General features: G+C 50.1%; 7 protein-coding genes across 7 annotated transcripts; 4 read left to right on the top strand and 3 right to left on the bottom strand.

The window, feature by feature from the left end:
• Window positions 1–449: 449 nt before the first annotated feature.
• LRP88_02528 (uncharacterized protein) lies at window positions 450–1,592 on the top strand (the record flags this gene model as incomplete). The annotated part of the gene is made up of 2 exons (XM_083239174.1): window positions 450–617; window positions 672–1,592. 2 exons carry the CDS (start codon window positions 450–452, stop codon window positions 1,590–1,592), a joined length of 1,089 nt encoding a protein of 362 aa, XP_083104304.1.
• Window positions 1,593–2,085: 493 nt separating this feature from the next.
• Window positions 2,086–3,077, bottom strand: LRP88_02529 (dihydrodipicolinate synthase family protein; the record flags this gene model as incomplete). The annotated part of the gene is made up of 2 exons (XM_083239175.1): window positions 2,086–2,669; window positions 2,726–3,077. 2 exons carry the CDS (start codon window positions 3,075–3,077, stop codon window positions 2,086–2,088), a joined length of 936 nt encoding a protein of 311 aa, XP_083104305.1.
• A 2,165-nt stretch (window positions 3,078–5,242) lies between these two features.
• Window positions 5,243–6,689, top strand: LRP88_02530 (pectin lyase fold/virulence factor; the record flags this gene model as incomplete). Its single annotated transcript, XM_083239176.1, has 5 exons — window positions 5,243–5,388; window positions 5,437–5,581; window positions 5,634–5,966; window positions 6,043–6,190; window positions 6,241–6,689. 5 exons carry the CDS (start codon window positions 5,243–5,245, stop codon window positions 6,687–6,689), a joined length of 1,221 nt encoding a protein of 406 aa, XP_083104306.1.
• A 139-nt stretch (window positions 6,690–6,828) lies between these two features.
• LRP88_02531 (uncharacterized protein) lies at window positions 6,829–8,464 on the bottom strand (the record flags this gene model as incomplete). The annotated part of the gene is made up of 7 exons (XM_083239177.1): window positions 6,829–6,842; window positions 7,200–7,360; window positions 7,420–7,515; window positions 7,792–8,020; window positions 8,083–8,116; window positions 8,180–8,199; window positions 8,266–8,464. 7 exons carry the CDS (start codon window positions 8,462–8,464, stop codon window positions 6,829–6,831), a joined length of 753 nt encoding a protein of 250 aa, XP_083104307.1.
• A 546-nt stretch (window positions 8,465–9,010) lies between these two features.
• Window positions 9,011–10,522, top strand: LRP88_02532 (FAD-binding oxidoreductase; the record flags this gene model as incomplete). Its single annotated transcript, XM_083239178.1, has 2 exons — window positions 9,011–9,957; window positions 10,015–10,522. The coding sequence occupies 2 exons, from the start codon at window positions 9,011–9,013 to the stop codon at window positions 10,520–10,522; spliced, it is 1,455 nt and encodes a 484-aa protein (XP_083104308.1).
• Window positions 10,523–10,833: 311 nt separating this feature from the next.
• LRP88_02533 (glycoside hydrolase family 16 protein) lies at window positions 10,834–11,674 on the top strand (the record flags this gene model as incomplete). Its single annotated transcript, XM_083239179.1, has 3 exons — window positions 10,834–11,471; window positions 11,520–11,572; window positions 11,628–11,674. The coding sequence occupies 3 exons, from the start codon at window positions 10,834–10,836 to the stop codon at window positions 11,672–11,674; spliced, it is 738 nt and encodes a 245-aa protein (XP_083104309.1).
• A 376-nt stretch (window positions 11,675–12,050) lies between these two features.
• LRP88_02534 (uncharacterized protein) lies at window positions 12,051–12,977 on the bottom strand (the record flags this gene model as incomplete). Its single annotated transcript, XM_083239180.1, has 1 exon — window positions 12,051–12,977. One exon carries the CDS (start codon window positions 12,975–12,977, stop codon window positions 12,051–12,053), a length of 927 nt encoding a protein of 308 aa, XP_083104310.1.
• Between the last annotated feature and the right edge of the window lie 156 nt (window positions 12,978–13,133).

Consider the following 13,133-nt stretch of genomic DNA (forward strand, 5'->3'; position numbering starts at 1 on the left):
TCTGAGTCTTGGTGTACAGGAGCCTTTGAGGGTAAGAAAGCGACTTAAGCACGGGAATAGGCTATTTGATAAAATGTTTTTCTTTCCTGGACAAATCCTTTGGTGTCCATTGTTGCGACGGAGTAGGGCCCAAGTTAAAGACAAAGAGTTATCCTTTCGTCTTGTGCATGGCATTGTGCTTATGCACTGAACTTGTTCTGCTTCTCTACTACATGTTTGCTCCCATCCTTGTTCCTTCCCTTGTACGTTCTAAGTGAGATCTCGGTTCGTTTGTAGTACTTGTTCAGTCAGGCCTCTTCTTTGATACAAGCCGTGTCTTTGAACATGAAGGGGTATATGAGGATTCCCACCCACCGTGTTTCTACCTTTTCTTCCTCTCAGCTCTCGATCAAACATCAACTGGGCTACTGAAAAGAAAGAATACGTACGGGTTTTACCATCTGAGCATCATGGCAAATTTGAAACCACTACCTGAAGGCGATGGCCCCAAGCTAGAGCCATTCAACCACGATCTTCTTGCCGACGATGTCGAGTTTCTTGAGTTTCTCGGGCACCATGGCATACATGGCGCCATTGTAAAAACGAGAATCAGAGGTTATCTATACGCCATCAAATTCGTAGGTACATCATAATCTTTGGCGATGGATTAGTTGCTAACGGCTGTGGAATAGTTTACAGAGACTGAGCTGGCAGAGCCCGAATACGATGCCGAGGACTACGAGACGATCACCATGGAGAAACAACACGAGTTTGAATCACACTTTATCCCATTCTACCAGGAATGCCGCGCCTTTGGCAGACTGAAGGAGGTTAACTGCGAACACCTCGCTGTCAAGGTCTATGGCTACGTTTCACTCAAGGTGGATCAAGCTCTGGAGCTCAAGATGCGCAACGCCTTGTTGAAGCTTCCCCGTCATCTCAAAATCTTCCCAAGGACCGCCAGATCCATCCTGATTACATCCTCCGAGATCAAAGGAATCGTCAAGGACTGGGTGGAGCCAGCCAAGTATGAGGGTGAGTCGGATATACCATCACACAGGATTGACAGCATTCTCTCCGTCTCGCATTTTCCGCGGATGTTGGAAGAACTGCACGAGATTCATCGATGCGGGATTGTTCTTAGGGATATGAGCATTTCTCAGTACGTCAACGGCATTCTCGTTGACTTTAGCATGGCTTGGACTATGCCTCACCCTTTTGGACCCGGCGGGGGCCTTGAGCCAGCTTGGACGTTTCAGAGTCTAGCTGCGTGGGATCTCTTCTGCTTCCAGACCAAGGTGATAGACCTGTGGAATAACTTTCTCAGGGACGCGCTTGGTACCAGTCAAAGGGAGTGTCGGCTTCAAGCTTATCCGCACCCTGCACAGTACAGGCTTCGCCCTCAACCGTTCCGACAGAGACCATTCCTCCCCATCATCAATCAAGATGATGAAGTATTGGATATGATCGAGTTACCCAGGTATGATCCTGGGGCTTTCAATGCTGAGGAGGCTTCCAAGATGGTCCGGGAGCAGAACAAGAGGAAACGAGCTGGTGGGGAACGTGTTGGCCAGGCACAAAAGAAGAGGAAGGTTACAAAGAAATACTCTTAGGAGAGGGGTGAAACAAGAGGTAACAAAGGCTGAAGGATGTCCAAACTCTTGCAGTTTGAGGAGGTGGGCACTGGGCAGTCTTTGACTACCTAGTTGGGATATTGTCGGGTTGGTTGTTGAGAAGCCGGCATCCCATGTTTTATAGTAAACCATGATACGTACAGATTCGCTAGAATACCCATTGAGCCTAATTTTTATCCCGTCTTAGATTTAATTCATTGTTGGAGGCTCTTGTGAGGTATATGGTCTGTTAGGTGCATCTAGATAACAAAGAAGCACCAATGAATCTGACGCAGAAAGCAAGGGCTATTCCTTGTTCTTATTTCTTTAGTCCACTCTCTCCTTGGTTTTTTCCGACGCAAAATGGTAATATTTCTTTGTTATCAAGCTAATCCGCGTCTGTTTTCTCGCCGAGAGACACGGGAGAGATATTTGGTGAATTCACCGTGTTCTTGAATTCCGGGGCAGATTCTTAACGCTTTATTCTACTTCCTCACAAGGAGTTTTCTAGATCAATCAGACCCTTAAGAGCACCATCGACACCGCTCTCGAACTTGCTCGCGTCAACTTGACCCAACGGTCTCCGGCTTCGTCCACCGCCATAACCATAGTACCGATCCAGTGCACCTTTGATACCGGCCACACCTAGCTGAACAAGAGCCCAGTCGGCTCGGCTCAGCAGAGTCTGAAGCTCCTGGCACTCCTTGAGCTTGCCCTCATCGTACAGCTTCAGTACGTGCACATGAACCTTGGGAAGAAGGTTTGCCGCAGCAGCAATGACACCGTGCGAGCCGGCGACTAGGCCATGAAGGAAAAAGTCGGTCTTGCCAGCAAAGGCGGCGAAGGGGTGGCCGATCCGGGGCTCGTGGGCCAGGCGCTGCAACTTGCCCAGGTTTCCGCAGGTGAGCTTGGTGCCAACAATTTTGGGGTTGGCGGCGGCCAGGTTGGTGATGAGGTCAGAGTCCAGGTCGATACCGCCGGTGACGAGGGGGAAGTTGTAGAGGAGGATGGGGATGGGAGAAGCAGTGGCGACGTCATCAAAAAACTTGGAGAGGACGGGCTTTTGCATGGCTCCAACTGGGTCCAGTGTTAGCATGTCGAGAAAGTAGTTTTTGTATACAAGGTCCTCTTACCAAAGTAACTAGGACTCAGGACAAGGGCAAAGTCGGCACCAGCCTCGCTGGCCTCATTGCAGAGCTGAATGGTTTCACGGGTGCTCTGAGCACCGGTACCGGCGATGACGACAGTATCCGGACGACCATGCTCCTTGAGAACACTCTTTGCTAGTTGGATGACCTGACTCCTCTCATCATGGCTCAAGTGCATGGCCTCTCCGTTTGTGCCCTGGATCACGAGACCAGCAACACCGCCCTTAGCCAGACGAGTGAGGTGGGTTCGAATGGAATCGAGGTCTAGTGTCTCATCCTCCTTGAAGAAGGCGACGGCTGGGGCATAGATGCCTCGAGGAGGGATCGGGGAGGGCATTTTGTGTTTGTGATGAAGGTTGATAAACGCAGAGTGAGGGGAGAGAGGCGAGTTATATGTCAACCTACCTACTTATACCCACATAAAGTCTGCGGCTTAGTGCCTCACGTCAACGTGGTGCCGGGCTCCCATGGCAATTGCCTCTTTGAGCCACGCCATGCCTACATCTTGATCGGCAGGGTCCCGCTCCGGCCACCACCGCCGACCTTAACTCAACTCCCTCCATCAGCCTAACCACCGACGTATATGCCAGATATTCGAGGCTGATATTCTCCAATAAGGATATTCATCAATTGAGACAAATTTGAGAAAATGAGCTACATCCAACGGAATATGCCTCGTTCCTGGAGCAGACGCGGGGGCAGATGGGGTTGCTCGGATGATAGCCGATTGTAGTGCAGAGCACACCATATCCGTCGGGTACTAACCGACATGCGTCAAAGTCACGAGAGCAGAAAAGATGGAACTCTATAACTCTGAATCCATTTTTCATTTCTTCAACCGGATTATAACTGGCTATAATGATGACAAGATGTTTCTAGGACCTGTGACATGCGTATTGCTACAAATCTACTCAAAGTGCGTATTAAACGATACGGCGTTCTGACACCTCTTTCCTCAAGTGTTGAATACTGTAATACTTCGATGCAATGCCTATTGAACGGCCGTGTTATTCTCTTCCTGTCCTCAAGCATGCCTGTTTCTCGGAGCCCGGGCCGCTGCCGACCAATTCGAGGCCGGTCCGGCGTGTTGAACGGCCGATATGTCGGCCCCGCCGCACGATCCACAATGCGAGAACGTCGGGGAGGGGCCCCGAAAACTGCGTTTTTGATACTAACTAGGAAAGATATATCTAAGATTTTATCAAAGGGATTAGAGCAGAGTTTGCATTCAAGTTGCTCATGTGAAGAGTTGTTGAAGACAACGGTACCATAAGGAGTCATCTCTACCAACCACAGAAAGAAGCATGAACTGATAGTAGGCTTCCTGACAACATCACTGCACCAGGTTATAAAGTCCTACCTCATCGTATTCGGTTGTGCTCTAGAACGGTAGAAACCCAACTTGTTAGTGTAAAATTGGGTACCCGTTTGTACTGAGCGCTCCGAGATGCTACATGCGGACGCAACCATTATCTTTTTGTTCCTTCCAGTAGCCATTACCACCCTATAATCAAGTTGCACTAGGGTCACATTGTTCAGGTTGTAGGGCTTTGATATGTCCTAAAGCTTAATCTGGTACTTTTGCCTGGGCTAATTGACGTACAACATTCCTGGCTGTCTATGACTATCGTAAACTACTAAAAAGGGAGAAACAAGTACATGAGCACATTAAGCCTAGCTAGTATTGATAGCTAGTAGTAGGACCAGACCGAATAGTAACACTGCTGCGACTCAATATCATTCTGAAAGTACTGAGTCTTATTGTGTTGTAGAAGGAAAGAATGCGAATCCACGCCCTTGCATGAGAGCATGAGTTTGCGATGGACTTGGAAGTCATCCGAGTCGCTCTCCTTGAGACCCGATCTTGACCTGGCTGAGAGCTGATAAGTAGTTCATGTGAAGAGAAGGCCTGGAGATGTTCGAGGTACTGCTCGTTTTAAGTCAATGAGACCCCTGCAACCACTTCTACTATGTACGTAGAACTGATTGAAGTGGAGCATAAGGCTGTTGTGCCAAGGAGAAACCAAACTACGAAATACGAGAAGAGGCGGATATACCGTTCGATGATTGAACCGAATGCTCTGTTGTATCAGCTAAACATGATTAACACACCAATCAATACCCTTCCTCCCATGATAGAAGAAGTATTATTAGCGATCCGAGTCCATAAACAGCAGTTCGGAGCCTCGTCCCCCTTTGAAACTGTTCCTGTGGCAGAAATAGGCCTGTCAACACCCCTGCCCAGCAGTTCCACCAATCGGCACGACATGCTAGCAAACACCGTCCACCCCCTTAATTACCCGAAGGGTAAACATTGGAGGATATTCTAGACCCCGTTCTTGACGGCGAGCAGAGGTTCAGGCTGGTGTTTAGACCATATGCTCGGTAAAGAAAAGGTTTCAGGGGTCTTTGGGGAGTGCTACATAAGGCGGTTTGTACGCTGCCTTTTTTGGTTTGAAACATGAGTATCTGGGCCGTGTTCTTCCAGTCCATCGCCGAAACATGAAGCTCTCCCTCTCTTTGTTGACCCTCGCGGCTGCTTCCGCAGTCCAGGCTGCCGTTCCTGCGTTCCCCGGAGCCGAGGGCTTTGGTAAGGATGCTGTCGGTGGTCGCAATGGTGGTGAGGTCTACAAGGTGACAAATCTTAAGTAAGCTTAAAACGGATCTGATGCCTTCAAATGCCTAACGATCAATAGCGATTCTGGCGAGGGTTCTCTTCGTGACGCCGTGTCAAAGCCCAACCGAATTGTCGTGTTTGACGTCGGCGGCATCATCAAGATTACTGGCCGCATGGTCGTCTCTAAGAACGTTTACATTGCTGGCCAGACTGCTCCTGGCGGTGTATGTCGAATCCAATTCCGTTCCCTTGGGACGTGTGCTAAAGTGTACTTAGGGAATTGTGGTGTACGGCAATGGTTGGTCCTTTTCCAACGCCAACGATGCCATCGTGCGATACATCACCATCCGCATGGGCAGAGGAGGAACCTCCGGTAAGGACGCCATCACCATCGCCGACGGCAAGAACATGATCTTTGATCACATCAGTGCCTCGTGGGGCCGTGACGAGACCTTTTCCATCAACGGAGCTGTCTCCAAGGTCACTATCCAGGACACCATCATCGCTCAAGGACTTGTGTCGCACTCTTGCGGTGGTTTGATGCAGACCGACGGAGGAGTCAGTCTGTTCCGCAACCTGTACATTGACAACAAGACCCGTAACCCTAAGGTCAAGGGAGTCAACGACTTCCAGAACAATGTGAGTATCTTGTCAACTCTCTAGGCTCGTGAGGCTAATGTTCTAGGTCATCTACAACTGGGGAGGTGGCGGTGGCTACATTGCCGGAGGAAGTGACGGCGACAGCTACGTCAACATCATGAACAACTACTTCATCTCTGGTCCTCACACCAGTGTTACTGCTTTCACGCGAGGCAACGCCAACTTCCACGCCTGTAAGTGATCTCTCCGTCTGGAAATAGGAACCCCTGCTGACAGCATGTAGACGTCAAGAACAACTTCTACGACTCCAACCGCAACGGAAAGCTCGACGGCTCCGCCCTCTGCGAGAGCACCACCTGCTACTCCAGCATGGACATCGTCAAGACGCCCTACAACTACCCCGCCCCTGCCACCGCCCGCACGGCGGAACAGGCCCTCAACGTGGTCCTCAGCAGCGTGGGCAACTCGCGAACCCGCGACCAGGTCGACACTGCCCTCATCGAGGAGGTCAAGACGTACGGAAAGAAGGGATCCCAGATCTCTAACGAGAGTGACTTTGGCGGCGTGGGCACGATTGCGAGTGGCAAGGCGCCTACTGACTCGGATGGTGATGGTATCCCTGATGAGTGGGAGAAGAAGAATGGTCTCAACCCCAATGATAAGTCTGATGGTATGAAGATTGCCTCTAACGGGTACACCAACTTGGAGAACTATGTCAACTCTCTTGTTTAGAGGTTTCTTTCTTGTAGCCAGTAGTGTTGGGCCTTTTTACTCCCAGGCCATTTTAAGCTAGTACATATTAACCCATGCATATATCATTAGCTGAACAAAGCTATGTTCTTATGAAAAGCATTAATTTGCATATATCGCGTTATGAACCCATACCTGTATATGCTCTTAGCTATGTACCATACCTCAGTTGTGCATACCCCCTTATTCTATGTATAGCTATGCCTATTACATGCTGTTCTATCTTGTACTTGCATAGATACCCAGAGTCCGCCAGGTTGTTAACGCTATATCAAGCTGAATATGTAACAGCTGTAGTTCGTGTCTGTATGATAGCCTTTTCAGAGCTAGAATCCCCCTGGCTATTCAACGAACTCTGACGTGCATGTTGCCAAGTGTTTCCAACGTTAGGATCGTATCCCTGGGACGCCTCCACTTTGGATACAGTTTGCAGAGGGTACATAGGGCCATCATCGAAGCGTTGGTATCGATCGTGTCTTTGGTTGCCGGTACCTATCGCTCCGATAGTTGGTGGAGCGCTAGGGTTGGAGAATGCAGGGCCGCTCTTGGTCGCGGGATCCGTTGTGCCGAGGATTCGGGGGGAAATGTGCTTGATGAAGGGCTTGACCGTGGGGAGGGCAGCACAGATGCAAGAGAGGTTGGCTTCGGCAAAACTGATACAGTGTTAGAATGATTTCTATGTTGTTATACAGTACAAGAGGGAGAGTCTTACATCCAAAGGAGTACGGGCCCGCCGCCCCAAGATTGGTCCATATCACCCATCGAGTTGATGAGTGCTATAAGTCTCATGATGGAGGTGAATACGGTCCTATTGCATGACTATTAGCTCTGTCTCCTACACACGCGGCTGTATGCGACTTGCACTCCACCAACAGCGAAGAAACAGATCAACCCAATCTTCTGCCTCATGGATATCTGAAGTGGTATGACGACTGGGATGGGAATCGCGAGCACCATGAGATCCGTAATGGCTCCCAGAGCTGCCGTAGCCTTGTATACAGCATTCCTATCAATGCACTTCGGATTCGTATAACTGATATCCCACGCCGCTCGAGTTGGTTGACAGGGGAAGATGGTGACGAACGTGATGGCCAAGGACGACCCGATTACCACAAAAGTCGTGAACCAGACGGAAATGCGGAACCACATTTGAGGTGCAAGTCGGCGGTAGACGAGGAGGAGGGCCATTTTCGCACCGCATTGAACGGGGTTGTAGAGGATCGGGAGGAGGTACAACGCTCGAACGAACATGGCGAATTTGGTGATTGGCATTTCCCAGCCATGTGTACCCATTATACCACGAGCAAAGTCGCCTAGGATGAAAAACGTTAGAAGTGCCAGAGGTTTTGTTGGGCGGGACAAGGGCGATACTTACGGATAATGAGGGTTTGGAGGACCACCGAAAACACCTGTAGGGGGTCAAAATCGAGATTCGGTCAAGATCACATATAAATTGTCCAAGAGGCACATACATATGCGATACCCAAGCAAGCTTTGGCTTGTCAGCAATTATTCGAAGCTTCAACATGAGGGAGAAAAGGGGAGCAAGCAGCCTTACCATCTTCTAACCGAAGTGTCTTCTGAATCACCAGTCGAACGTATGCTCGCTGAAGCATGAAAAGAAGAGCAAGAAAGTTCCCAACACCAAAAAGCCAGTATGCCGCAGTCACACTGTTGCGCTGAGGGTTATCGAAGTCAACTTCATAGCCCTCAGGCGGCGGGATGGCGACGGGGACGCCATTCACGACGGCAGCCATGGTGTTTCCAGATGCAGCAAAAGTTGAATGTATGCAAAAAGACGGACATGGCTGACTTCTCGGAGAGCAGAAGGACTAACGGACAATATGTAGAACCCGAGACTAAGATTCTTCTGGATATAGCTTACTGACCCAAGAGAATTTCCCTAGTCTTTGATACGAGGGGAAAGGGATCAGTCACGTAGCGTTGGCAGAAGAAACATGGGTTTTTGAAGCGAAGAAACGCTTTGTAACAAGGCTACCCCGATAGAGGCAAGGAGTTGCGAGTGTTGGCTATGCAACAAGGGATCCTGGTAGCAAAAGATGGAACGCCAAGATGCGCGATCTAGGGGTAGGCTGTAACTCCTATATCCGAAAGAGGACTTGATCCTACACAAGGCCTGATTTAATAGGCCATTTGAGGGCCCCTCAGAAAGCCTATTTTGCTGTCAAGGGGTCAATGTGGATGATAAAGTCCAACTTTGTCCTCAGATTATCACGGCAGATCTCCTCTCCACTCCTTTTTGTCTTACACCTCAACTTGCAATCACTTCTCCAACCTTCGCCATGGCTGCTCCCACACCTCAACTAGACATCCCCCAGGCTCAGGGCCTCGTCGCAGCTGGCCTCGAGTCGCGCATCTTGTCCCCTGCAGATGCCGAGTTCAAGGCGCGACAAGAGTCATACTGGTCCAACAGCGCAAAGATCAACCCCGCCTGCATTGTCCAACCCCGTTCCCCTGAAGAAGTTGCAACTGCTGTCAAGGCTCTTGTCGCCGCGGGCCAAAAGTTCGCTGTCCGAAGTGGCGGTCATACTAACTGGACGGGATCCAACAATATCCAAGATGGTGTGACCATTGACCTTGTTCACTTGAACAAGACAACCTACAACGCAGAAGCTGAGACTGCTAGCATCGGGCCTGGCTGCCGATGGCGTGACGTCTATGCCGAGCTCAACAAGTATGGACGTGCTGTTGCTGGCGGTCGTGAAGGCAACGTCGGAGTGGCTGGTCTGTTGCTCGGTGGTGGCAACGCCTTCTTCACAGCCCGTCAAGGCTTCTCCTGCGACAACGTCGTCTCATACCAAGTCGTTCTCGCCAACGGCGACATCATCACTGCCGACAAGGAGAACAACGCGGATCTGTTCCTAGTCCTCAAGGGTGGCTCAAGCAACTTTGGCATCGTCACCGAGTTCACAATGAAGGCGATCCCATGTGACAAGGTATGGGGAGGAATGACCTTCTTCCCAAAGCAGGTGATTCCAGGCGCCATCGAGGCTTTGTCGGCTTTTGCGGACAACGTGCCTAATGACATCAACAGCAACTTGGTTACCATCTTTACGCATATGCCCGACTTTAAGGATGTTGTTGTCGCTACTCTTTATGCGAATATAGCTGGTGTCGAGAAGCCTCCCGCGTATGAAAAGTGGCTGGCTCTACCGGAGATCTTGAACACGGTCAAGATGACGACGATTTCAGAGATGGCATTTGAGTATAATATCCCTGCCAACTACTAGTAAGTTGAGCCTTATCGCATCTTTCACTTAACTTGAGCTGACTTGTTCCTTTCCAGCGACACATGGTTCACGAGTTGCTTCAAGAACGACATCCGAATCATCACCAAGGCGTCAGAGCTACATGACCAACTTGTCCAAGAGCTCAAGGAATTCATCCCAGATGGAAACTTTATCACTCAATGCCTATTCCAACCCCTGCCCGCTCTTTTCGGACAGCGCTGCGTCGAAGCTGGTGGAAACGTCATGGGCGTCGAACGACAGAAGGACAATGGCATCTTGTTCCTCGCCGTCGTCATGGCCAACACCCCGGAGCAGGAAGCTTTTGCTCAACCAAAGGTGCAGGCGTGGATCCAGCAGGTTCGCGAGTTTGCGGCCACTATCGATGGAGGGAACCTTGCGTGGACGTATCTGAACTATGCCGACAAGAGCCAGGATCCGTTGGGTAGTTATGGTGCTGAGAATGTCAAAAAGATGAAGGATGCGGCGGCCAAGTATGATCCTCAGGAGGTTTTCCAAAAGTTGTGCCCGGGAGGGTTTAAGATCTCGGATGTTAAAGACCCATGAGTACTGTCTAGGGGTAGATTAAAAATACACAGTCGGTCGACCATGATGATCGGCGTCCGGATTAACAACGTTTCATTCCGCCAGCACAAACCAACGTATCCAAAACGATGCAGAAATATCCCGTTGGTGCATTAAATACCCTCTTTGACATGTTTGGAGCACGTCATACGACGATCCATGTTTCATCATCCCTGTGATGTTCTCGTTTCAGGTTTCCGGCAGAGGAAACAAATATTTAAACCGTCCATGGCCGACCAAAGAAACACTGAACACACCTCAAGACGCAAATTCTCGTCAAAGAATTCATTGACATGTATGCCCTTGCCCTCATTTTTGCCCTGCACTCGGTGGGTGTTTCTTGTGATGGTCTGCGGCCACCGTTCGAAGAACGCGCCGTGACCGACATCCCCGCAGACTCATTCAACTCTCTTGAGACCTACTGGAACTATTTGTATCCATGGGGACCTACGCATAATGGAGGCGCTCGAATGGACCAAGAGCACGTCTCTGTCAGCGACGGCGTCCTCACACTCACAGCCGAGCCCGTAACTGGACAAGAAGAACCCATTCACTACCTCTCCGGGGCCATCCACGCCAAATCCACCTTTACCATCACCACAGGTGGTGGTTACGACGTTAAAGCTGAGTTCATTGCTCCCGTGGACCGGGGAACGTGGCCAGCCTTTTGGCTCAACGCCGCAAGTGGGTGGCCACCAGAGATTGACGTTGCCGAGTGGAAGGGCTCCGGCAAGATCTCGTTCAACACTTTCAACACCTCAGACGAGGTCACCGCTCTGGACATCGACTATCCTGAACCGACGCAGTGGCATTATGTTAGGGCTGAACTGCGTGATGAGAATGGTGTGGATGTCAGGGTCAAGTTCTTCCTCGACGATCGGGAGGTGACGACACAGTACGGAAGGGAATACATCGGAAAAGGCCTCAGGCTGTAAGTATTGTATGAATAAGCCCTGTGGTGAAACTAACCGGGCTGTAGCATCATCAACTATCAAACTGAGGGATCGTCAGGATCACCTGGACCTACCACGCGTGCGTTGATTTGTCACTTTCTTGCCTTGATATGTGCTGACCACGAGAATCACAGCAACTACTTTTCAGATTCGAAATGTCGAGGTCATTAGCTATAACTGAGCAGATCGCTGGGTTAAGAGCGTGATGACCACTATCCAAATGCATCAATGCTGGGATACTCAGAACTTCGTCCCGCTACCTAAATCTGATGCTGGTACATTTGGGTCGGCATAGGTGCTTAAACTTACCACTCTGGGATTTCACTGTAAATACTATGATACTAGGCCACTGTTTATATGCCAAAATAGGTAGAGAAAACGTCTAGTGGTGCCTTATATGCAATTAGTTGCGACACAAATACGGACTTTCACTACCTGAAAACAAACATCTTGTCTATTGAAGTTGTGAGATATAGAAGCACTCACCACTTCTACAAGTTACCTACATGGTAAAGCATCCGCCATCCCTCGCCAGTAGATAAGACCCCTGATAAACTCTAGAGGCTCTGGTCCTTCAACTGTTCTTCTGTCCACTCCCAAAGCTTCCTCGCCATCTCATCATCCAACCCATGCCCCTCGAGTCCTCCGGTCTTTCCAACCGGTTCATAGAACTCGCCGTTTTCAATGTCTAGACAGGTCGTTGCCCAGAGGTGGTTCTTGACACCCTCCGAGATGGGAATGACCACTTTGGGCGCGACCTCGGTCTGCAGCATCTTCATGTGATCGTCTCCAGGCTCACGAGTAAAAAGCTCCGTGTTCACCTCACCAGGATTGATGGCGATGTTTTTGATGTTGGGGATGCGCTTTGCAGCTTCCCTTGCGTAGAGGAGACAGGCAAGCTTGCTCTGTGCATAGAGTAGCGGCAAAGAGGTCTCACTCGTCGCAGACTTGAGTGTTTCAAACTCGATGCCTGCTGGTCCTACATGCCGGAACCCAGCAGAAGAGAGATGGATAACACGGACATCGGCCCCGGTTGCTGCAGTCTTTTGCAGGGTGGGTTGCAGGAGCTTGAACAGCAGCGCGTGTCCAAGATGGTTTGTCCCCATGTGGGCTTCATAACCATTCTTGGTGAGCACAGGGGGAGCCCCCATAACACCGGCGTTAAGCAGCAAGACATGAAGTCTATCCTGTTGCTTTAGAAACTCCCTTGCGGCTGCCTGGATGTTTTCAAAGCTAGAAAGGTCTAGCTCGAGCAAGGATACTTTGGTTCCCTCGCTGACTACGCTCTTGACTTCATCTAGCGCGGAATTGCCCTTGATCGAGTTGCGTGAAGTCAAATAAATATGCTCCGGAGAGTGTTTCGATAGCTCAATGGCGGTGGCTTTGCCGAGGCCAGTGTTTGCGCCGGTGATGAGGATGACTTTGCCGCTAAGGGAGGGGATATCGGTAGAGGGGTTGAATGGGTAGGTTTTCTCGGGAGACATGTTAACAAGCAGTTTAGATGTGAAAAGTGATACAATAGGGGTTGTGGGATGGGGCTTTGGGTGGCTGACGAGGTAGATCGCTGATGAGATACATACTAGTCTGGGAAACGGCCCCTTTATATAGGCATCCGTCGCCTCTCAAACTTGAAGAAGTAA

This window comes from Fusarium phalaenopsidis, assembly GCF_050370095.1.
Source record: "Fusarium phalaenopsidis strain FUZ10S chromosome Unknown contig_32286, whole genome shotgun sequence".
NCBI classification, from domain to species: domain Eukaryota; kingdom Fungi; phylum Ascomycota; class Sordariomycetes; order Hypocreales; family Nectriaceae; genus Fusarium; species Fusarium phalaenopsidis.